Here is a 26,564-nt window from a genome sequence, read left to right on the forward strand (position 1 = left end):
AATGAAGAGCGAAGTGAAACAATCATTCCGTTTTAAGGCAACAGTAGAAAAAGTAGAGGTCGAAGCAAGTATGAAATGAAAGAATAAAATGCAGCTTACTCGAGTTGTATTTCGATTTTTTAAGAGATACAAGAAAGTTCCTGGATTGCTATATGGAGGGTAATAGCACATATAAGATAAGAGACCGATTATTGCACATTTTGCAATGCTTTTTAAAAAGAATTAAAAATAGAAACCAGAGTCTTAGCAGAGACACATGTTCCTAAACCAAGCTTACCTTTTATAAATTAGATGATGTAACTTTATTCCTCATCCTAGATATTATCACCCCGCTGGTAAAATATGATATCACTTTATGATTGGTTTAGCACCATCACACATTGTCACATGGTGACCCTTATGAATCCGTAGGGGGCTAGCAAAATACACCTTATCGCTATTTGTCCGCCAATACTGGATATCACACAGGTTCCCGTAAAACTTTGACGTCACAATACAAAATATCTGACGCTACAATGGAAAAGTGATTGTTGTATGCGTCAAAAGTTCAAGCGGCCGGGTCAGCCTTGATTAGCGATAAGGTGTATTTCATAGGAAGGTCTAGTCCAAATAATTATGACGTCTGGCAAGGCTTTTTTAATTTTTTTCCTGCATCAATGTGGGATCCAAAAAGTCAAAATCAAAAATACCCACAGCAGACGGTATGATTATCTGGACTAAGGAAGCTCATGACGTCACATCCTAGTACTGTTAATGGTGACGTCGTCTATTGATGTTGTTGTATTTCATTTTTTTTCTTCTACAAAATGCAGCGGGAAATGCCCTGCAGAGTGATAAATTTGTTATACGGTTCACTACTGACCCCTTACAAATCTGATTTGTCAGAAGTCTCAAATAATCAGATAATTATCGGTACTGTTATTCATGTTATTTTTGGATTTTTTTTTAACATGATTCGTCAAAATCATTTGATTTTTTTATCGTTTAAAAGAAAGTGCATATTTTATCGTCTTGCACCAAAAATTACTGTTTAAAAACATTATTTGGTAGGAATTTTTACCGTCATTTGTCATGAAGACACCCCCATTACCATCCTATTTGATTTATAGTTAAACACTGTATCACTATTTGGAAATATGTCTGAGATTACTCTGACAGTAAAACAGCCGTTGCACGTCAAGAGTAATCTCAGACTATTTAGAAATCTCCCAAAGGTGGCTTGTTTTTTTTTCTATTTCTAAACATCATTTGTACTGTTATAACGTACTTTCCATCAGGTATATTTGTTTTCGTTGGTATCAATTTTCGTGGTTTGAGGACATCTTGCATTTTCGTGGATATTTGATTTCATGGTTTTGTCAAAATTCGCATACAACATTGTCATGATCATGATGATTGTATGTAATGCTGTGGAAAACATATAATTTGTTGAACATTTGAATTTGTTGATTATCTGTACCCATGAAAACCAAGAAAGTTGGAATCCAAGAAGGAAATATATAGTTTTGAGCACTTAACATTAACACCTTGCTTAACATGCTTTAATTTTATATATTTTTTACAGCAAAAACAAAATAATACCAAAGATTTACCCTCAACACAAGGAGAGAGCTCTGAAATGGTTCTTGATGAATGAAGAAAATGAAAGGATTTTGTCTGAACCATACCTGACAGAAGTAAGTACCATTTTTCTCAATCAAATGTGTATTTAACTGAACATGTTTAAAAGAGGGGTACAAGATACATGAAACAGAGGGACATTAAAAACTCAAAAGATTGAAAGCAATCTGTCAATGCCATGGCTATATAACAAAGAAAAAGGCAAACAAACAAAAATTACTACACGAGACACAACATAGAAAAATAAGACTATGGGGGGGGGGGGGGGGGGGTGTAAATCTCAGGTGCTCCAGAAGGGTAAGCAGATCCTGCTCCACTTGTGGCTTCTGCCGTGCTCATATTATTACAAAGCCGGTCAGTAGTCTAAATCGGTAGGTCATATTCGTGAACTCAACATTTAACGACAACATTGCTGGATGTAAATTTAAGTATTTTAATTAATTGCTGTGTTTGCATTTCATGCATTTTTCACTCTAAAAGATAACTGTAATGTAGTTTTGCGTGGCCTATAGCTATAAAATAAAAACATTTAGCAAAATGTTATGTTAGTCTCCAATTATGAATACTAGGTTGGTATGCAGTCAGTATTTAAAGAAAATTGTGAAAATACATGTGCACAGTATGCTGATGAGAAACAATGCATCAAAATTTGAGAACTATACAGTATACTGTAAAAAGATTTGAACATACCTCCATTTGTTCTATCCTATACATCATAGGTCTCAAAGTTTGTTTAATGTAGAGTAAGACAATTTTTGAACAGCTTTGCTCATTGTTGAAGGCACCACAGTGACCTGTAGCTGTTGATTTCTATGTCATTTGGTCTCTTACGGAGAGTTTTCTCATTGGCAATCATACCACATCTTTTTAGCTCACCTGTCCCAAAGGTACAAGTGAGCTTATGCCATCACTTGGCGTCCGTCGTCGTCCGTCGTCTGTCGTTCGTCGTCTGTCGTCGTAAACTATTTCAAGAATCTTCTCCTCTGAAACTACTGGGCCAAATACTTTCAAACTTTAAATGAATGTTCCTTAGGGTATCTAATTTATAAATTGTATCCGAAGTTTTGATCTATCAACAAACATGGTCGCCATTGCTAAAAATAGAACATAGGGGTCAAATGCAGTTTTTGGCTTATAACTCAAAAACCAAAGCATTTAGAGCAAATCTGACATGTGGTAATATTGTTTATCAGGTCAAGATCTATCTGCCCTGAAATTTTCAGATGAATCAGACAACCCGTTGTTGGGTTGCTGCCCCTGAATTGGTAATTTTAAGGAAATTTTGCTGTTTTTGGTTATTATCTTGAATATTATTATAGATAGAGATAAACTGTAAACAGCAATAATGTTCAGCAAAGTAAGATTTACAAATAAGTCAACATGACGGAAATGGTCAGTTGACCCCTTTAGGAGTTATTGCCCTTTATAGTCAATTTTTAACCATTTTTCGTAAATCTTAGTAATCTTTTACAAAAATCTTCTCCTCTGAAACTACTGGGCCAAATACTTCAAAACTTTAACTGAATGTTCCTTAGGGTATCTAGTTTGTAAATTGTATCCGAAGTTTTGATCTATCTACAAACATGGTCGCCATTGCTAAAAATAGAACATAGGGGTCAAATGCAGTTTTTGGCTTATAACTCAAAAACCAAAGCATTTAGAGCAAATCTGACATGGGATAATATTGTTTATCAGGTCAAGATCTATCTGCCCTGAAATTTTCAGATGAATCAGACAACCTGTTGTTGGGTTACTGCCCCTGAATTGGTAATTTTAAAGAAATTTTGCTGTTTTTGGTTATTATCTTGAATATAATTATAGATAGAAATAAACTGTAAACAGCAATAATGTTCAGCAAAGTAAGATTTACAAATAAGTCAACATGACGGAAATGGTCAGTTGACCCCTTTAGGAGTTATTGCCCTTTATAGTCAATTTTTAACCATTTTTCGTAAATCTTAGTAATCTTTTACAAAAATCTTCTCCTCTGAAACTACTTGGCCAAATACTTCCAAACTTTAACTGAATGTTCCTTAAGGTATCTAGTTTGTAAATTGTATCCGAAGTTATGATCTATCAACAAACATGGTCGCCATTGCTAAAAATAGAACATAGGGGTCAAATGCAGTTTTTGGCTTATAACTCAAAAACCAAAGCATTTAGGGCAAATCTGACGTTGGGTAATATTGTTTATCAGGTCAAGATCTATCTGCCCTGAAATTTTCAGATGAATCAGACAACCTGTTGTTGGGTTACTGCCCCTGAATTGGTAATTTTAAAGAAATTTTGCTGTTTTTGGTTATTATCTTGAATATTATTATAGATAGAGATAAACTGTAAACAGCAATAATGTTCAACAAAATAAGATTTACAAATAAGTCAACATGACGGAAATGGTCAGTTGACCCCTTTAGGAGTTATTGCCCTTTATAGTCAATTTTTAACCATTTTTCATAAATCTTAGTAATCTTTTACAAAAATCTTCTCCTCTGAAACTACTGGGCCAAATACTTCAAAACCTTAACTGAATGTTCCTTAGGGTATCTAGTTTGTAAATTGTATCCGAAGTTTTGATCTATCTACAAACATGGTCGCCATTGCTAAAAATAGAACATAGGGGTCAAATGCAGTTTTTGGCTTATAACTCAAAAACCAAAGCATTTAGAGCAAATCTGACATGAGATAATATTGTTTATCAGGTCAAGATCTATCTGCCCTGAAATTTTCAGATGAATCAGACAACCTGTTGTTGGGTTACTACCCCTGAATTGGTAATTTTAAAGAAATTTTGCTGTTTTTGGTTATTATCTTGAATATTATTATAGATAGAGATAAACTGTAAACAGCAATAATGTTCAGCAAAGTAAGATTTACAAATAAGTCAACATGACGGAAATGGTCAGTTGACCCCTTTAGGAGTTATTGCCCTTTATAGTCAATTTTTAACCATTTTTCGTAAATCTTAGTAATCTTTTACAAAAATCTTCTCCTCTGAAACTACTGGGCCAAATACTTCCAAACTTTAACTGAATGTTCCTTAGGGTATCTAGTTTGTAAATTGTATCCGAAGTTATGATCTATCAACAAACATGGTCGCCATTGCTAAAAATAGAACATAGGGGTCAAATGCAGTTTTTGGCTTATAACTCAAAAACCAAAGCATTTAGGGCAAATCTGACGTTGGGTAATATTGTTTATCAGGTCAAGATCTATCTGCCCTGAAATTTTCAGATGAATCAGACAACCTGTTGTTGGGTTGCTGCCCCTGAATTGATAATTTTAAGGAAATTTTGCTGTTTTTGGTTATTATCTTGAATATAATTATAGATAGAAATAAACTGTAAACAGCAATAATGTTCAGCAAAGTAAGATCTTCAATTAAGTCACATTGACCAAAATTGACCACTTAAGGAGTTATTGCCCTTTAAAGACTTTTTTCACAATTTGTTCATCATGTTGACTTACTTTAAAAAATCTTCTCCTTTGAAACTGCTGTATCAATTTCAGCCAAACTTAGGCTAAATGAGTTTCAGAGTATCTAGTATAAATTTTATATTTTATTTCCTTGTATGTCAAGAAACATAGCTCCAATGGCTAAAATAGAACATAGGAGAAAATGATTATTTTTTTTGGCTTTTGAAGAAAATAGGACGATCCAAAAAATATTTAAATAAATTGAAAAGCCAAAATAATCATTGATGAGAGATTTAACCAAAAGAATTAAGGTGAGCGATTCAGGCTCTTGAGAGCCTCTTGTTTATATTGTCATACATATCTGTGTCAGATCCACTACCATGATCATCACATTTTTTTAAAAATTATGGCCATAATTATAAAGTAGGGATATCTTAAAAATCATCCTAAATTGATACTTTCAGAAAGAGGAAGAGGGCCACATGGAATCATTAGGATTTACAAATGAGGCAAGAATTCTTGGAGAAGTGGAGAAAGCTGCACTAGAAAGATGGAATAAACCAAAAGACAGACGAATCCATTATCTGGAAGAACATTATAAACATTTAAATATAAAAAAATCATGGGAATGAAGATAATTTAAATTTGTTCATTTTATACAATTGAATAAAAATACTATGTAATTATTTTTTGGACATTTTCATAATCAATTTGATGAAACTTTGGTATTTAGTTTCAAGTTGATGTGTTTTTGTATGTCTTTAATAGGTCTAGTTAGGACAAGTCCATTATAATGATTGTAAGAGGGTAGAAAGGAAAGTTTCATTCTTGGACATGGACCATTTACCACGGATTTATTGTAGTTTTACTATAACCTACAGATATTGCAAAAAAGTAGGTGTTTGTCTGATTTTGGAAATAATATTAAATCCTATTCAATTGGTCATTTTCATCAAATAATTTTAAACTCTCATTTCCTCTTATTAAATGTTAGCTGATGAATTTAAAATAAAAGTTGGTCTGAATTGTCTAGTTATAACACATTCGGAATTCTGTATAAAAATTCTGTTTCTAGTTGGACCAGCAAGACTAATATCTGAAAAAATTTTATTATCGAAAAAAAGAGAACTTAGTACAAAAGTGTTTTCTCTCAAAATGATAGAGATTATTGGACATAAATAGATGAATTTATGGATGTTTTATGTCCAGTTGCAAATATTGCAAACATATAATTTTTATTCAGAAAGTCTAAAATGAGTAATGGAACTGGATTTTTAAACATAAGGAAGATGTGGTGTGAGTGCCAATGAGACAACTCTCCATCCAAATAACAATTTATAAAAGTAAACCATTATAGGTCAATGTACGGCCTTCAACACAGAGCCTTGGCTCACACCGAACAATAAGCTATAAAGGGCCCCAAATTTACTAGTGTAAAACCATTCAAACGGGAAAACCAAGTCTAATCTATATTAAAAAATCTATATATGCTTGTTCACGAGGTAAAGTTCTGCAAGAGGTATGTCATAATGTCTCTTTAAAATAAATCTACCGACTCAAAGCTCGTACATGTACAACAAACTTACACTGTAGATTGGCTTTTGTTTTATGATTCAATCATTTCTTGCGTGCACTCATAGATGATCATATTTAACATAGATATGTTTCCGTAATTTTCCCTATTCTTATATCCAATTTGATACTGTTAGGCTTTGATCACCTGACGGTAGACGAAAAAGAGGGAGACCAAAAGAGACCTGGTGCAGAATGATAGAATCAGAGATGAAAGACCTTGGGAAAACCTGGAAGGAGATCGAGAAGAAGGCAAAAGACAGGCAAATGTGGCGAGTACTGGTTGAGGCCTTATGTGCTGACAGGCACGAAGAGGATGAGTGAGAGTGAGGCTTTGATTACAGTGAATAATGGTTTTCTTGCTTAGAATGTTTTGATTTGGAGAGAGAGATGAAAGATACAAAAGGAATATATATACGAACTCGATAAGTCTAAAATAAACTGAAACTGCCATGGCTAAACAAGTAAAAGACCAACAGACAAATAAAACAGTACACAAAACACAACAAAGAAAACTAAAAGACTGAGCAAAAATAACCCCAACCAAAAACTAATGATGTTGGCAGGTGCTCAAGAAGGGTAAGCAGATTCTGGTTCACATCTGTCACCCATCATGTTAGGGAGCTACCATTTGATTTTCAGGAGGGGGGGCTAGGATGAAATTTGGAAAATTAAGCAGGACAGGAGTTTTGAGTAAAAAAACTAGAGGCTCCGCTCACCTTGGTCTATGTGAATATTAAACAAAGTAAGCAGATGGATTCATGACAAAATTGTGTTTTGGTGATGGTGATGTGTTTGTACATCTTACTTTACTGAACATTCTTGCTACTTACAATTATCTCTATCTATAATGAACTTGGCCCAGTAGTTTCAGTGGAAAATGTTAGTTAAAATTTACAAATTTTATGAAAATTGTTAAAAATTGACTATAAAGGACAATAACTCCTTAGGGGTCAATTGACCACTTCCGTCATGTTGACTTATTTGTAAATCTTACTTTGCCTAACATTATTGATGTTTACAGTTTATCTCTATCTATAATAATATTCAAGATAATAACCAAAAACAGCAAAATTTCCTTAAAATTGCCAATTCAGGGGCAGCAACCCAACAACGGGTTGTCAGATTCATCTGAAAATTTCAGGGCAGATAGATCTTGACCTGATAAACAATTTTACCCCATGTCAGATTTGCTCTAAAGGCTGCGGTTTCAGAGTTATAAGCCAAAATCTACATTTCACCCCTATGTTCTATTTTTAGCCATGGCGGCCATCTTGGTTGGTTGGCCGGGTCACCGGAAACAATTTTTAAACTAGATACCCCAATGATGATTGTGGTCAAGTTTGGTTTAATTTGGCCCAGTAGTTTCAGAGAAGATTTTTGTAAAAGATAACTAAGATTTACGAAAAATGGTTAAAAATTGACTATAAAGGGCAATAACTCCTAAAAGGATCAACAGACCATTTTGGTCTTGTTTGACTTATTTGTAGATCTTACTTTGCTGAACATTTTTGCTGTTTACAGTTTATCTCTATCTATAATAATATTCAAGATAATAACCAAAAACAGCAAAATTTCCTTAAAATTAATTACCAATTCAGGGGCAGCAACCTATCAACGGGTTGTCCGATTCATATAAAAATTTTGAACCAGATAGATTTTGACCTGATTAACAATTTTACCCGATGTCAGATTTGCTCTAAATGCTTTGGTTTTTGAGTGATAAGCCAAAAACTGCATTTTACCCCTATGTTCTATTTTTAGCCATGGCGGCCATCTTGGATGATTGGCCGGGTCACCGGATACAATTTTTAAACTAGATACACTAATAATGATTTTGGCCATATTTGGTTAAATTTGGCCCAGCAGTTTCAGAGGAGAAGATTTTTGTAAAGGTTAACGACGCCGGACGACGTCGGGCCAGGTGAGCTAAAAAGGCAGGATGAGACACTTGCTAACAAAAAAAGGCAGGATAACAATTAAGGTAAAAAAAAGTCAGGAGAAACTAAAAAAACTAGAGACTCTAAAGAGCCTGTGTCGCTCACCTTGGACTATGTGAATATAAAACAAAGGACGCAGATGGATTCATGACAAAATTGTGTTTTGGTGATGGTGATGTGTTTGTACATCTTACTTTACTGAACATTCTTGCTGCTTACAATTATCTCTATTTATAATGAACTTGGCCCAGTAGTTTCAGAGGAGAAGATTTTTGTAAAAGATAACTAAGATTTACGAAAAATGGTTAAAAATTGATTATAAAGGGCAATAACTCCTAAAGGGGTCAACTGACCATTTCAGTCATGTTGACTTAATTATTTGTAGATTTTACTTTGCCGACATTTATCGCTTTTTACAGTTTATCTCTATCTGTAATAATATTCAAGATAATAACCAAAAACAGCAAAATTTCCTTAAAATTACCAATTCAGGAGCAGCAACCCAACAACAGGTTGTCCGATTCATCTGCAAAATTCAGGGCAGATACATCTTGACCTGATAAACAATTTTTACTTCATGTCAGATTTCCTCAAAATGCTTTGGTTTTTGAGTTATAAGCCAAAAACTGCATTTTACCCCTATGTTCTATTTTTAGCCGTGGTGGCCATCTTGGTTGGTTGGCCTGGTCACGCCACACATTTTTTAAACTAGATACCCAATGATGATTGTGGCCAAGTTTGGTTTAGTTTGGCTCAGTAGTTTCAGAGGAGAAGATTTTTGTAAAAGATTACTAAGATTTACGAAAAATGGTTAAAAATTGACTATAAAGGGCAATAACTCCTAAAGGAGTCAACTGACCATTTCAGTCATGTTGACTTATTTGTAAATCTTACTTTGCTGAACATTATTGCTGTTTACAGTTTATCTCTATCTATAATAATATTCAAGATAATAACCAAAAACTGCAAAATTTCCTTAAAATTACCAATTCAGGGGCAGCAACCCAACAACAGGTTGTCTGATTCATCTGAAAATTTCAGGGCAGATAGATCTTGACCTGATAATCAATTTTATTCCTATCAGATTAGCTCTAAATGCTTAGGTTTTTGAGTTATAAGCCAAAAACTGCATTTTACCCCTATGTTCTATTTTTAGCTGTGGCGGCCATCTTGGCTGGTTGGCCAGGTCACGCCACTAATTTTTTAAACTAGATACCCCAATGATGATTGTGGCCAAGTTTGGTTTAATTTGGCTCAGTAGTTTCAGAGGAGAAGATTTTTGTAAAAGATTACTAAGATTTACGAAAAATGGTTAAAAATTGACTATAAAGGGCAATAACTCCTAAAAGGGTCAACTGACCATTTTGGTCATGGTGAATTATTTGTAAATCTTACTTTGCTGAACATTATTGCTGTTTACAGTTTATCTCTATCTATATATAATATTCAAGATAATAACCAAAAACAGCAAAATTTCCTTAAAATTACCAATTCAGGGGCAGCAACCCAACAACGGGTTGTCCAATTCATCTGAAAATTTCATGGCAGATAGATCTTGACCTGATAAAATTTTTTACACCTGTCAGATTTGCTCTGAATGCTTTGGTTTTTGAGTTATAAGCCAAAAACTGCATTTTACCCCTATGTTCTATTTTTAGCCATGGTGGCCATCTTGGTTGGTTGTCCGGGTAACTGGACACATTTTTTAAACTAGATACCGCAATGATGATTGTGGCCAAGTTTGGTTTAATATGGCCCAGTAGTTTCAGAGGAGAAGATTTTTGTAAAAGTTAACGACGCCGGACGCCGGACGCAAAGTGATGGGAAAAGCTCACTTGGACCATTGGGCCAGGTGAGCTAAAAAGGCAGGACCGAATAGAGTGAAAAATAAAAAGGCAGGACAGAGATTACAGCTAAAAAAAAATGCAGGACAAAATTTTTCATCCTAAGACCCCCCTCCTTTAAAAATCAAATGGTAGCTCCCTTAGTACATGTACAAACCCAGTTACTGTGGATTCATTTATTTTCTATGTTCCAATTTTTATGGTTTTAGGAAAACTTGCTTATTTGTGAATGTATAAATTCATAGTTTTGTCAAAGTCTGCACACATTCCCTTAGGAAATTTGTTATTCGTTGAACATTACAATTCGTTTTTCCTATATACCCACAAAAATTGGTACTCAACAAATATTAATAAATCCACAGTATAAGTCTTAATTCTGTAGATAACCTTTGGGAAGAAATTTTTTAAAACACCAGATATTTATTATGTTGTATGAAGTTCATATTACTCAAGCTTTTGTTTTTAATGTTGCCTCAAGCGAGGAGCTTGCTTTCCAATGGTTGTTTGTTTTAAACATCTTGCAACAAAAAATGCATTCTTCAAGTGACTGCCCTTTTTAAGGAGTCTTTTATTCAAATGTTGCTTTTTATGCACTGGGAGTGGCAGAGGGGACATCAAGTGTTACAGTTGGTTGTCCGTCTGTCCCAAAATTAGTTTCTGTTCTCTTTCTTACTTTAGTCTTCCTCAACTAAATGTTATAAAACTTATACACAATGCTTATTTACACTACAAAACTCAGATCAAGTTCAATTTCGGGTGGTGTCAATTTTACCATTTACCGACAGGTTATGCCCATTTAATCCACCATTTTCTACATTTGAAAATGCCTGTACCAAGTCAGAAATATGACAGTTCTTGTCCATTCGTTTTTGATGTGTTTTGTCATTTGATTTTGCCATGTGATTATGGACTTTCCGATTAGATTTTCCTCTGAGTTCAGTATTTTTGTGATTTTACTTTTTATAAGCTGAAAGATGGCTGATTTTTTTTTCAGCTCTCTATTCTTAAGATAGCGTCAACCAAATGCCAGTAAACTTATACACAATGCTTATTACCATAAAACATAGAATTCAGGTGGCATTAATTTACTATTCTTTAGTTATGTCCCTTTATAACATTATATGCAAGCGGAGCGTCACCTGTTTCCCATAGACAAATTCTCCACTTTTTTGTCTTCAACTAAAACACATTATTTATTATGGGTCTGCCACAAGTCAAGAGCCTGTTATCCAGTGGTTGTTTGTTTTGAATGTGTTGCAAACAAAAACAAATTCTCTGTGTGACTGCACCAAGTCAGATGTCTGTTTTCAAATGGGTGTAATTGGATGCTTTTTTGCTTTAATTGTTTATAGTTTAATCTTTTAAGCATAATCCAGGCTGTCAGTTTTATAATTTGGATTCTTTCACATTTTGTAATGCCAGAGTCTCTCAAACTTTCTATATGGTTTGAACATGGCTTAATGACGAAGGCTATTCAGGTACATGTAGTTGTTAACATCATCATTTTTGGGTCTTCGGTGGATAGTTGACTTGTGATCAATTATACCACAACTACTTTTTTCAAATAAAACCTTGAATTGTCTCTCTGCAGATTGTTATCATGTGAGTTAGTTCATCTGACAAATACATTGCAAGGTTCTTATAGCATTAACATGTTTTGTACTGAACATGGTTGAAAGATTTTTTTGCATCCATCCATCAAAGCATTCATCAAAATTTATATCTAATTTACAACAACTAATGATAATTCTAATGCAAAAACGTTTGTAAAGTTCATTTTGATTGGATAACATCACTTATTTACATGGCATCAATTACAATTGATGCTATGGGACGTACGCGCAAGAGCAGATGGCATATGCGTCGCCAGTAAACTTCATTTGCGACCATCAAATCTCCAAATGATGCCGTCGGAGCTAAAAATACAATACAGTTATCTCCTAATTAATGGAGTAGAACCCCATGTAAATCCTGTTGTAGATATGACAGCAAAAAATAATAAGTTTTATCATTTTATTTATTCATGTGTAACAAGTATAAATTAACATCTATAAATATGTTATGTCATATCACGTGTACAGAAATGATACAGATGCAGTTTTACAAGAGGTCAGGGGTTTCATTATCTTTCATGTTAACTGGTACTTTCCACGTTTCTAGGTGGTACTTTTCAAATTATTCCATGAATATCTTATATAAAAATTCCTACATTTAGGCGGTACTTGTCAATAGCATAGGAGGGTAAAAGTACCGGGTACCGCCTCCTAATGAATGGCCTGAGAGGTATGTGTATTTTGTGCAGAGTATCACTGAAACATAAATAGGTCTAAGCTACATCATTTATACTGACCAGAAAGTGGATGGACATACTTATATGGGAGGGATTTGTAATCTGTGGATTTCAGTCAGGGATCCTTTATGTTAAAAGGGCTATTGTGGATTCACTTGATTTAGTCATGTTTGTTGACTGAGAAATAGTTCGGAATTCTTGAAGTTTTGATTTTGTGAATTTGCCAAACTATGCGTCAAAACCTATATGCAGATATTTAAATAATCATTTAAATTTGTGGTTTACCTTTACCTACAAAACCACCCCATGAAATAAACATGAACTACTGGATTGCCTAATTACTTGACCTTTGTAGCAGGTATATATCTAATAATATTATTAAATAAATATAGAACAGAAGGAAAAGGTGTGCTAAAATATAAGAAACAGAATAACGAGCAAATAAAGAATAGAAAAATATGGCTTAAAAAGTTAAGGATATACTCATAAATATGAAAAAAGATACTCATTAAGTAATTTGTAGTGTATCTGACAAACAACAACAAAGTGGCAATGGAACATCAAAAATAAGATTACAAAAGATAAAGGTCAATGAACTTTAAGCTATTATTCAACTACTTAAAAATGTGAAATATTCAATATTCAATATTTGGCAGTTATACAATGAGTAATTCTGATGTGAAAAATAGTTAATGTCTTGCATTGCGTGCTTATTCCCCTTTTACTACCAATCACACTTAAAAAATAACTCTACTCTAGGTTGTTATCCAGAACTTTAAATATACATAGTGATCTAGTTATTTCCATTTAGCACTGGACAACCAATAGTAAATCTCTAGACACCTAATGCTGTGTATACAAAGTTAAAAAAAACATTAATGCATCTGAAGGATTTTGATTATTTTTAGTGGATGCTGTACATACTGTTGCTGTCATTTAGTCTAATTCCTATAGAAATATATCTCACATACATTTATGCTTAATGAATTAATGCAGATCAAGTTTCTTGGCAGCCATCTGAAAAAAAGTATGTGTTAATGTTGGATAGGATTATGGCAGATTACAATTACCGGAGAAATATATCAATTCTCACATACATTTATGCTTAATGAATTATTGCAGATCAAGTTTCTTGGCAGCCTTCTGAAAAGAAGTATGTGTTAATGTTGGATAAGATTATGGCAGATTACAATTACCGGGGCAATAGAAAGTAGTAATAAATAATACCTTTGACATATGGCACTGCTATAATTAATACAAAATATAATGTTTATTTGTTATTGTACTTAGCATACAGTAATATATATGGAATAACATACAAAAAAAAATATTAAATTAATCAAATAAAAAAAAAAAAGAGTGACACTTTCATTCAGATGTTATAAATTTCTTTGAATAGAGTTTTTTTTATAGACGACTAACCTAAAAATTTGTTTGAAATTTTGTTAAACTTCTTTAGCATTGTTTTATATATAGTAAATATGAAGCATACTTTTTAAGAATACATATGTAACCAATATGAAGCAATACCCATAAAATCAAAAACTATAAATATGATATATTTCAAACAATATATATCAGTTAGAAAATAATGGAATCAAATATGGCAGAAAGTGAACATATTCTAGTTTCACTTTAACAAATAGTGAACTAAAAATAACTAACAAAATTTGTGTAAAATTTAAATAGAAGTTTTTAAAACATTGTATCTCTTCAGTGACATTCTGATGGATCCCAGTTCTCTTTCTACTTGATCCAACTTTTCATCAACTCTCTCCTGGAAAATAAAATAGTTAAATAGTGACTAGATGATTTGGTTTCTTTGTCTAAAGTGATATGGTCATTAATGCTATAATTCTACCCTAATTATATGGTCTACATTATATATATATAAACTCATCATAGATACCAGGACTAAATTTAGGTATATACGCCAGACGCACGTTTCATCTACAAAAGACTCATCAGTGACGCTCAAATCCTAAAAAGCTAAAAAGGCCAAATAAAGTACGAAGTTGAAGAGCATGGAGAACCAAAATTCCTAAAAGTTTTGCCAAATACAGCTAAGGTGATCTATGCCTGAGGTAGAAAAGCCTTAGTATTTCAAAAAATTCAAAAATTTGTTAACAGTAAATTTATTAATATAACCATATCAATGACATTTCATGTCAGTACAAAAAGTGCTGACTACTGGGCTTGTGATACCCTCGGGGAAATAAATCTCCACCAGCAGTGGCATCGACCCAGTGGTTGTAAGATATGGTTACTTGCTTAAGCAAAATGTATGTATTTAGTTTCAACGTGATGGAAAGATTTCTCATTTTGTCCAATTTGGACCTTTTATAGCTTCATTTATGGTATGTTGACCTGTAGTTGCTTACATCCACATCATTTGAACTATGGTGGACAGCTGTCTCATTGGCAATCATATCACATCTCTTTTACTCTTTTTTTTATATGATATGAAAAACTAATAAGCATTGACTTGAAAGAACATTGAATCATTGAAAAAGCTAATAGATGCTCCCTAAAAATCCAGTTATCCCAGTGTCTCAACACTTATATTAAGTATTGATCTTTCTCTGTTTGTATCACTCGGTTCATTTCTTTATAAAATCACCATTTCAACTCTATATGAAGATTTCAAGGTAGTTCCCAACACTATATCATCAACAAATATCTTAAGATGTTGACTGATATTTGATATTCTACATTATCAATATGCATAAAACCTGATATGGGCTATTCCATTAAAAGATGTTTGAGAGGGTAGAAGGGACTTTCAAAATATTACTAAAACCAAGAACAATTTTTTCAGATAATTTTGCATAATGTTAATAGGCACATACTGTAAAAAAAAACATGACCCACATTCAATAATTAAACTTCCCTTCCTTCCCTCCCATATAAATTAAAATTGAATAGCCCTAACTGATTCTTATTTTCCATACCTTCTCCTGTCTGCCTTTACCATGTATAGGTATTCTACTTAATGTGGACTCCAACTGAAGTAAAAATAAACCAACAGTTATTGGTAGGACATAACTCCTCAGTTTGATGTTCTTTCTTATCTTGTTTTAAAAATGATACAGGAATTTCAAGATCATTAAAATATTCAACAATTGATCAAACAACTCATTAATTTATGAATGTGCATAGTAATATTTTATTCGTATGATGTCAGCGGAGTTAAATTATTGGTTTTTTATCAGCAGAGAGAAATTATTGGCTTTTTATTGTACTGGGAAATCTCGGTTATTCATTGCAACCAATTTAATAATCCTTTTTATTGTATAGCAATATAATATTTCCCACAGAAAGTAACCAAAAGTTAGCGTGCAATAAATCTTCAAAATTCATGACGTCATCAATGACAAATTCTTAGTTTAAATCAATTTTTACTTTTAAATATTATATTGCTATACAATAAAAGGGTTATTGCATGAATATTGGGGAATATTGTCCCTCGTAGAACATATATTGCACTCGCAAGCTCGTGCAATATAAAATTTGACTCGGGACAATATTCCCCAATATTCATGCAATAACCCTATATTATTATTTTAATAAGCATTGAATATTTATTCTTTTGTATGCACGTAGTTCACTACATTAATACCATAACTTAGACAGGTGTAAACTTTCTGTGCGACGACAACGTGATACCAATATACACCGCAATATTTTTCAAGGTTAATATAAAAAGACGACCATGCCTGAGACATCACGTAGAAAAAACACATCATTTTTGCAGGTCGTTCGAAAGATTGTCTGCTTATCATCTAAAATCATTAGAGAAACAGATTCCACTACCAAATTTTGTGTGATACAAAATTTATCCACTCTTGACAGTCAAATTTAAATATTTAAAATGATTGGCGAGCTTTGCATTTTAAATTTGACTAAAAAGGAAAAATGTTTCATAGGTTGAACACTTGTGAAATTTGTGTATTTATTCTAATTATTTTCTATAATTATACAAAAACCCTACTGTTCTCTTTTCTGCACTGAGATCATCGTATCTGTGTTCTAAATCTGTTATATTACTTAATCTGTCTCGAATCTTCTCTTCTCTTGGCTACAATGATACAAAACAAGTTATTATTAATGAAGATATATTGGAATAAAGAGATTTAAAACATCAGCAATACTCAATTTATCAATTTATATACTCTTCTAAAAAACTTTAGCTTCATGTCAGTGTGTAAAGTGGTTTATTTTCATTAAATTCAATTTTCACTAAATGTATCCCTCATTACAGTGAATCACTCTTTGCAAACACTTTCTGTTATTGGTAATACATTTGTACATGTATTGTTTATGGTTTTTCAATTTTTTTTTTTATTGTGACCTTTTAGTGCTTTTTGTGTACTGGAGAAGTTAGATTGTCGTTCCCATGATTTATATATACATGTACTTATAAGACATCTTCTTTCTTTACCCTTTGTGTTGTCAAAAGATGTACTGAGGATCATAGAAATGGACAAGAATTTGAATGAATATTATATATTGATTTTAGAGAGTATAGCAAAATTTCTTTGTCTTTTTACTAGTTTCTTTAATATATCAAAATCATATAAACAAAATTCATACCATTGGCTGGACAGGTTGGTTGTCTGATGGTTTTGCCATAGAGGTATATAGATCCTCCCATTCAGGCCGTGTCACATATTCACCTGATCGTATCCTATTCAAGGTATCTTCAACCTCACTTCTAGAATCTGAAGGAAAATAGGTACATATATATATTAAACCAGACAAAAATACACATATGTCTTCTTTTTCATATATTGAGTTGAGTATTTTTTGCCATTTTACTTTTTTTCCACACTTCATTAGCTAATTCCATGATGTCTAGAGATAAACCATTTTTAAATAAACAGTCCTAATTTTGTAGTATTAAACATAAACATGATGTGAATGTGTTAGGTTGGTGGCCAATTTTGCAGATCAACTAGGATTTTTTTTTTTGCATAGATGTGCATCTTTGCAATACTAAAGAATAAATAAAATATTATAGGAACAGCACTTGTATTGCAGTCCTTTATTTCAACAGTATATAGCTAGGGTATCAATGGTGAATATCCCAAGTATCAGCTTCAGCAGTAGTCTTTGAATATCAATCGTTATGCACTCTATTAACGACCAATACAGTGTACCTATTAAAACAATTTTAGAATGCTTGATAATGAAAAGTAAAATGGATTTGGAAATAAATTTTTAAACCACTTGAAGGGAAATCTGCTAACAACTGCATTGACTCTATTTGTGAAAATGCAATTACTATGTCAGGAATGTGATCTCAAAGTTTCTCAATTTGACAACTTACTTTAAATTTTAATTGAAGTCTCAAACTACATGAACTACAAACATTGTTTTGGTCTGGGTTAAATATTCAAGTAATATTGGTAAGCTATTTTACAACCCTTTTCACACATGAGCTTTTGGCCTTTTGGGCTTTAGTTTTTTTCAGCACTTATTGTTTAAGGCTCATCATCTATCATCTACAATCTATCTATTTATACAACTTACCATGACTACCATTTAAAACCTTTTTGGATTTCTTGACTTTTGAACTCTGTGCACTTTTTACAAGAGAACTTTTGTTTGATGGCTTGTTTTCGTCTCTCTGTGGCTCACCATCCCCAGGATGTCTTCTAGGAATAACACCATTTGATTTATTTTTATCCGTACTAATATCAAACCTAGTTGGACTTGAATATTCATCTGGATTCACTGATAATTTTGAAGGTGGTCTTTGACCTCTTGCGGAAGAGTTATTCAAAATACCACTACTACTATCCTGAGAACGTCTTGATTGTGTTGATTTTGTTTTCGGTGAACTTGATGGTGATTTTTTCCTCTGAATTTTGGGACTACTTCCAGGAGAAAAATCACCATTTCTAGTCTGAGTCTGAATATCACTTCCGTAAAATTTCTTCTTCAATTTGAATTTTGGAGGTTCATTTGGACTTTGTCCAATTGTTCTCATCATATCCCTGAGTCTGTATAGATCCTGCTCCGCCCTCATCACAGGAGATACTGTGGAAGTGTCAATTTGATCAATACTACTTTCTAGCAGACTATCACCTAATTGTTCATATCCATTTGCACTATTTCTTAATGGTGATTTGGATCTGGAAGAGCTGTCAAAAGATATACAACAGATTATAAATATCATCATTATTAACTTGACAGAACATCAAGTGATATTTTAACTTTATAAATGATAAATTGCACTGTTTAGGTTGGAATCATTGGAATCGTTGTTTTCAAGTTTTCTGAAATCCCTTCATATTTAGAAAATATTTTTTTCGTACTCTCAGACTGTGCTCGTTTGAAATGTACCGGTTATCAGGTTGTCTGTAATATATCAGCTGTGAGTCACAATATGAAGCTTTTTGTAAAGTAGTTCAAGTTTACCCAAGATATTCATGACAACTGGCATCCTACGAAAAAAATAAATCTACAGTATTACTTTATAGCAAGCAAATCTTATTATAATTTACCTTTGAACAGACAAATCTCCTAAAGAACCATTCATTCTCTCCCTTTCTGACATAGAGTTATCTCTCCTAGTATTTGACCTTGAACCTGCTTCACTTCTAGGAGATTTAACTCCCCTTGGAGATTTGACAGTGACTGTAGGTGTCTCTCTTTTTGGAGATGGCACATAATCTGATGTTGGGGATTCAAAAGAATCATGAAAACTCCCATGGAGAATAGAACTGCTGTAAGGGAAAATATATATCAATAAGTTGAAATTATCAAATCTAAAAATTAATTTTTTTTGTCTCACATGTGACAATGATAAAAAGAAATAAGACTTTAATACAATGTTTTTAAGCCATTTCTTAAACAAATATAAATTTGTGATGAGATTTTGTATAATGTATCATTTTGTTATGTTGTTGGGTTTTTCAGATTAAAAACATCAAAACAAGATGTCCTTGTATTTTGTTGATATGAATTTTCATACATAATACCTGATGTCAATATGACAGATATTTATGACAGTACTCACTTTCCAGTCTGCATTCTCCTATGTAAGTTGTCATTTTCTCTTGATAATCTTTTATTTTCTAATTCCAACTTTGAAACAGTTCTGAAAATTACAATATTTGATTTTTCTTATAAAGAAATAAACAATTCCAATACATTTTATGCTTCAAATTCTTATCATCTACTTCTAAAATACAACTGCATATACTGTAAGTGTAGAATTTTCCTTGCAACTGGTCATTTCAGATTCAATCCTACATTCAGCTATCTTGATTCATGTACTTGATAGGCGATCAAATTAATACTGCTCTGGTAAAACATCATGTGTATGGTAATTTCTAAAGAGTTTGCAGAAAAAGTCCATAAAGTGTTACCAAGAATTGTTTAATTAAATATTTATACATGTAGCTTAATCCTAAAATTACATATGAGCTGGGCAAACTTAAGAATTTAGATGATAAACTTACATTAATTTACTGATACAAATAAATTATAGCCAACAGTTTTCATTCCTTTCCTAATATTCAAGGTATTTATGTAAATGGCAAATACTCAGTATATTTTGACTTCATTTATAAACCTGTCTTGACTCAGTTTGATTTTTGACCCTTCCTCAGCACCTGGGTATACCCTTGTTTTTGGTCTTTTTGTTGTTCAATCTTTGGTTTTCTGTGTATTTTTTTGTGGAAAGTTATTCGTCTTTTTATCATTTTTCTCTTTGGTCGTGGTTTTGTCTGTTTTTGACAAACATTTTTGATTTTCTCTTTGGTATCTTCTGAACACTAGAGCTAGAGGTACATGATACATGTATGTTTGATTTAAGTCTGTCATTGAATATTGACCTGAAAATGTTAATTTTGGTTTCAATGTATTGTTAAGGTGGTACCTAACACTACAGGGAGATAACTCTGTAAAGTCAGCTAAACGTTTTAATTACATTGTGTTGTAAAAGGAATATTAAGCTTCTCAATGATCAAATGGTGTTTGACAAATTGCTATATAACCAGTGTAATTTTTCTGACAAAACGGTTGGTTCAAAATTTTGTAAATTTGTATTTATGCACACCTGCCAACTGTCACTATTTGCGGGGGATTTCCCCCATGGAGGCTCCCAAATTGAAATTTTGAAAGAGCAATTTTGTCAACAATTTTAAACAAAACAATTAATTTTACAATGATATTAGGCTAATTAAAGTATGAAGAAGCCAAAAAACAACATTAAAATGTATTTGAAGGCCCCCTTGAAGGTTTTTAAGGACGATGGCAGCCATCTTGCACGCAAAACCCCCATTGGCATTTTGAAAAGTTGGTAGGTATGTTTATGTTATTTACTTTGACAAAATTTTATGAAAATTAAACGAGCCAAATTAATTTTAGTGAAAGTGTTAGGTACCACCTTAAGGTTGCTGTCACATTGTATTTTAGGCAATAATCTCCACTATATCACACAAACAAATACCTTTTAAGTTCCACTATTTCTGTTCTTGCATCATACAACTTGTTTTCTGTATTTGATAAAGATTCCTGTGAAATAAAAACCAAACAACTTGTTCAAATTACTGAACATTTATGTGTTATGAAGCTGAGCAATGAAAAAGGACAGAAAACTATACATTAGCTTTGGACATACAAATAATAGTTTTCCCACTTTCTAATGCCAATAAACATGTGACTTTTTCACTTCTGACGACATTTTTTTTAATACAGCTGGCTAATAGTTATAAAGTGTTTAAGGTGGTACCTAACACTACAGGGAGATAACTCTGTAAAGTCAGCTAAACGTTTTAATTACGTTGTGTTGTAAAAGGAATATTAAGCTTTTCAATGATCAAAATTGGTGTTTGTGAAACTGCTATATAACCAGTGTAATTTTTCTGACAAAACGGTTGGTTCAAAGTTTTTGAAATTTTTATATTTTTGTTAAAGGGTCAAAGTAAATACTTAGACAAAATTTTATGAAAATTAAAAGAGCCAAATTAATTTTAGTTAAAGTGTTGGGTACCAACTTAATGATAATTCTTTTAAATCAAATAAAGATAAAATAAATTCAATGATCACATACTGCTTGTTGAGATTACTATTTGGTTAGATATTTATAAAATACAGCTGATTGTTTTAGTTGTGTTCCCTTTTCCCTGATTATTGTACACAGATATTACCTTTATCAATTGTTGATCCCTTTCAGCTGCTTCACACTTGTCTGAAATCTTAAATAACAAAACAATTTTCTATATTTCAAGATATAAATCAATTATATATATAAACAATCAATATTGTTATAAACATGTAAAGGGGAAATTCATTTGTTTTCCCATTTTAATAAAAAAAATATGATCACAATAAAATATTGTACACATTAATATTAAAAACTTGGTAATTTGATTGAGCTCAAAAACACTCTTTTCATAGACATGTATAATATTCTTGTTCCCCAATTGGTTTATAGGAAAAGATTGTCAAATTTTCAATTTTATCATTCAATCAGAAATAAACAACATTAATTTATAATAAATACAAAACAAATGGTGTTCCTAAAGTTTTTTACAACTTATTTTGGTATAGAACCAATGCATATCATCTATCATAAGAGTGAAAATATCATTTTCTCCTGTACAAAAACAAAGTACAAGACATTAACCTCAAGATGTAATTTTGTTCTTTGAGTTGTAGGTTGCTGCCTCATTGATATATACATAAGGTAATCTCTTTTATTCAAATAAATAACCCATATGTGTTTCACGACTCTTATTTAAATTGCTTAAACTATTCAACATAGCACAAACATCAGGTTTACTATTATTTTATCTGGCCTGCAATAATTTTAAACAAGAATGTGTCCCAAGTACACGGATGCCCCACTCGCACTATCATTTTCTATGTTCAGTGGACCGTGAAATTAGGGTCAAAACTTTAATTTGGAATTAAAATTAGAAAGATCATATCATAGGGAACATGTGTACTAAGTTTCAAGTTGATTAGACTTCAACTTCGCCAAAAACTACTGTGACCAAAAACTTTAACCTGAAGCGAACGGACGCACAGACGGACGAACGGAGGCACAGACCAGGAAACATAATGCCCCTCTACTATCGTAGGTGGGGCATAAAAAGATGGATACATTTTCCCAGTTTGATTATCAACAACTTCTAAAAAATGTAATCACTACACTAACCAGACCTTACCTTGTGTAAAACTCCTCTTTCCCTCTGGATTTGGTCAGTAAGTTCCTGATTAGTCTAAAAGGTGAAACACAAAAAATTATTTGAAATTGTATGAAATAGCATTAAATTACAGATCATTTAAATACATTTAATCAGTCCATTTTATCTGATTTCCAGTTTACCAAGAAAAGATGTTTTGATTTTCGGATGTATTAAACAATGGCAATAAAATTGAAAATTCCAACTTTATAAACGATAGTGATATACTGGAAAAACTTATGACATATTATAAATGGTGGTATGCTAAATTTTAAAGTAAATTTAATATTAACATTATTCATAGGGAAAATTGACTTATCAACTTTTAAAAGCTGAATCCCAAATGATTTAGAATTATATAAAATGATTTCATAGACAAATGTTTCATTCTTCTTCAAAGTAAGGAACATAATCTAAATTTAATGTGATTGGTTTCCATACAAACTTAGCATAGTGTAGGGCAACATTTCAACTTTTCTTCAATACCGTTCTCTTTTTTTTTTTTACATAAATCTTGGTCATCCTGCCTTCTTTTTTCAGAAAGACAAAATAGCATTTTTAATTCTACTGAACTGACCTTTTTGGCAGCTCTTATCTTATCATTTAGATGTTTAACTTGGAATTCCAGCTGCTGTGCAGATTCATCCTTCTCTCTATAATAAAACTGTAATTCTTCCATTTTATTTCTAAAGTTATTCAACTTGGCCTGGGATTCATTCAAATTTTCTACATATTCTTTCTGTAATGAAAAAAATATTTATATTACATTAGAACAGAAGACAACAAATAGAACAAAGTTACTAAGTCAAAATCGAGAAGTTGTTATCTGTTCGTTGGATGTTTAAGCTTTTATTTTGCCATTTGATTAGGAACTTTTCGTTTTTGAATTTTTCTTGGACTACTTTATTTTATACTTTAATACAGCAATTTTGTCATATTGAATCATAAGCAACAAGAATGTGTCCCCAGTACACGAATGCCCCACTCGCACTTTCCTTTTCTATGTTCAGTGGACCGTGAAATTGGGGTAAACCCTCTAATTTGGCATTAAAATTAAAAAGATCATATCATAGGGAACATGTATACTAAGTTTGAAGTCGATTGGACTTCAACTTCATCAAAAACTACCTTGACCAAAAACTTTAACCTGAAGCGGGACAGACGGACGAACGAACGGACGGACGGACGCACAGACCAGAAAACATAATGCCCCTCTACTATCGTAGGTGGGGCATAAAAAGAAAGTTTTATCAACAAAACTGGCAAATCCAGGGAAATAAATGTATTAACAGTACTATGCAGTCAAAACTACAGGTATATGTCAAATGAACCTGACTAAACATATCTCTGACAAAGTTTGCTTCTCATTTGCATAAAGAAGAGAAAATAAATACAAAATTTCGAAAAAATGCAGAGTGCAGATTTAATTTAATTTTAGATACTACAGGTAAATGTCAGACTCGTATTTTGCTTCTACCAATCCACCAGATTTCCTGTTATTTTCTAATGATAGAATACTTTGCTAGGTTATTGAATAAATACTGCATCAGATTTAACATACTTACTGCTCTAGTTTCTAGTCCATGATTTATCTGTTCCAATTCTCTGCACTGCCTGTAAAATCAAAAATATAACGCTTTAAACAAGAAGTTCATTCAAAATATGATCATAAATATATTTTTTTTTATTAAAATAAACAATATAGGATTAAACACATTTTTTCTATAGGTTATTGATGTGTAAACAGGGGCATTAACTCACAAACTGAATAAAAGTCCAAAGGACTTTTATGTTGAGTTTGTGAGTAAGAGCCCCGGTTTACAAATCAATAACCTCTAGAAAAAAATGTGTTTAATCCTTATTATTCTTCAGCCAAATATTTGTGATATTTAATAAACATTTTTTTTATGATGGCTACTATATATATTACCATCAAAAGCACAATGGCAAGTCGTAACTAAGGAGTACGCTGCCATCTTGACTATCTAAAAACCATAAATGTCAGATAAATACAACGGAAGCTTAAATAAAATAGCACCTACCTCAAAAACTTCATTTTAATTAAATGTTATTCAAATTTGAAGCTTACACGTAACAAATAATCTTTCCCTTGAAAATTTCTATTCGTATGACGTCGTGTTTTGCCATGACGTAAATTTGCCAAATCCTTCATGAAATTTCACGGAATTTTATTAAATTTTATTTTTATACATTTTCGAAGCTTAGTGAATTAAATTTTGTTTTTTTTGTTTTTGTTATATATGCACTAGAATAGTCACAACTGTTAAGCAATTGTTTTTAAATCTCAAATTGCTGAAAATCCTGGGATCACTGCAAGCTTGTGTATCGCGCATGAATAGATTACAAAAGTAGTTTCGTAAACATGGTTTATCGAAGTGTAAACTTAGAGAACAATTCTTATTGACCAATCCAATTCTAGTATGTATAGATATGCAAATCATATAAGAATTATATACTTATAAAGATATCTCAAATTAACAATACTATATGTTGATTCTTTACATATAAAATGTAAATTCTGGTTTAAAACTTATTATAAATTCTAATTATTTTATTAATTTTACCTAGTTATAACTGAGGTTCCATTTTCCATGTCCTGTATTTTTTCTCTGAGAAGACGATTTTCTATGACTAGATTCTGATTCTCACTAGAAACTCTTTTGTAAGGCGTTTGTTCTGTCATATCTGTAAGTAAAGATCCCCTCAGTTCACGTAGCTCTTTCTCATAGTATTCACGCAAGTCTGCCATATGTTTAGCATGCTTCTCTCGTAAACTAACTCTAGTGCTGGAACACAAAATAAAATAAATTACAAGATGGGATAGGAAATGTTGAATCATCTTTTAGAATTTAAAAAAAAGTCATAACAGATTAATTCCTGTCCTACATTTTAATGATTATTACTACTTATTGAGTTATTTTTTTTTAGTTTCACCTTCTTATATGGTTTAGAGTGCAGTAGAATGATTTAGAAGGGTATGGTCATATGAAATATAGACTTTAAAGCACAGAATAGTAAATAATTCACAAAAAAAGAAGAAAAAATAGAGAACAATGGAGAGCTAAAGAAAAGAAAGAAAAGACATAAAAATTTAGGAATACAAATATGAAGACTTTAAATCAATATCCTCATACTTTGCAGTATGGGCTTTGCTCATTGCTGAAGATATTTGTTAATGACTGTGTCATTTGGTCTCTTGTGAAGAGTTGTCTCATTGGCGATCATACCATATCTATTTTTTATGTATTTTCACAACTAGCTTTTATTTTTACCTTGCAGATAAAAATACATCATCAGCATTAGTAGGATCTCCAGCCAGCTCTACATCTCTCTGTGCCTGCTGCTGTAGTCGTTCTTGGTGGTGACTTTCTAACAGACGCTGCAGTGATGAACTCTGTTTCTTCTCACTCATTGAAGGGGAGGTTACTCTGTCACCACAATTAAAATTTCTGTCATCTCTTCTTGGAGGTGTCACTGTTGGTTCTGTCTCTTGCTGTTGAATTAACAGAAACAAAAAATGAAAATCGAAAAAATACTGCATTTTATTCTAAAAATGTGCAAGTAATTTCATAATTCATGTATATGCGAAATAATGTCATCTGCCAAAATAGTAAAATTTGTATGAATAAAAGAATATGTACATGTAGAGCTAAAACCAACG

At 32.1% G+C, this 26,564-nt stretch overlaps 2 protein-coding genes across 5 annotated transcripts in view; one reads left to right on the forward strand and one right to left on the reverse strand.

Moving 5' to 3' along the window:
• The first annotated feature begins 1 nt into the window (after window position 1).
• LOC139527244 (large ribosomal subunit protein mL63-like) lies at window positions 2-5,721 on the forward strand. The gene is made up of 3 exons (XM_071322574.1): window positions 2-159; window positions 1,565-1,676; window positions 5,499-5,721. Exons 1-3 carry the CDS (start codon window positions 89-91, stop codon window positions 5,664-5,666), a joined length of 351 nt encoding a protein of 116 aa, XP_071178675.1. The 5' UTR covers window positions 2-88; the 3' UTR covers window positions 5,667-5,721.
• Window positions 5,722-14,239: 8,518 nt separating this feature from the next.
• Window positions 14,240-26,564, reverse strand: part of LOC139527245 (putative leucine-rich repeat-containing protein DDB_G0290503) — a 30,928-nt gene continuing 18,603 nt past the window's right edge. For 3 of the 4 annotated variants that reach the window (XM_071322575.1, XM_071322577.1, XM_071322576.1), the window contains exons 4-17: window positions 26,176-26,396; window positions 25,468-25,689; window positions 24,448-24,496; window positions 23,460-23,621; window positions 22,865-22,918; window positions 21,842-21,889; window positions 21,142-21,206; window positions 19,705-19,785; window positions 19,190-19,411; window positions 18,213-18,826; window positions 17,274-17,401; window positions 16,672-16,758; window positions 15,632-15,685; window positions 14,240-14,457 (exon numbers count right to left, since the gene is read on the reverse strand). In XM_071322575.1, the coding sequence (XP_071178676.1) occupies window positions 14,362-14,457; window positions 15,632-15,685; window positions 16,672-16,758; window positions 17,274-17,401; window positions 18,213-18,826; window positions 19,190-19,411; window positions 19,705-19,785; window positions 21,142-21,206; window positions 21,842-21,889; window positions 22,865-22,918; window positions 23,460-23,621; window positions 24,448-24,496; window positions 25,468-25,689; window positions 26,176-26,396 (2,103 nt within the window). In that variant the 3' untranslated portion in view covers window positions 14,240-14,361. The remainder of the gene's footprint in view (window positions 14,458-15,631; window positions 15,686-16,671; window positions 16,759-17,273; window positions 17,402-18,212; window positions 18,827-19,189; window positions 19,412-19,704; window positions 19,786-21,141; window positions 21,207-21,841; window positions 21,890-22,864; window positions 22,919-23,459; window positions 23,622-24,447; window positions 24,497-25,467; window positions 25,690-26,175; window positions 26,397-26,564) is intronic. The other variant, XM_071322578.1, reaches the window with a different exon arrangement.

The sequence above is a fragment of the Mytilus edulis genome, chromosome 6 (assembly GCF_963676685.1).
Source record: "Mytilus edulis chromosome 6, xbMytEdul2.2, whole genome shotgun sequence".
NCBI classification, from domain to species: Eukaryota; Metazoa; Mollusca; class Bivalvia; order Mytilida; family Mytilidae; genus Mytilus; species Mytilus edulis.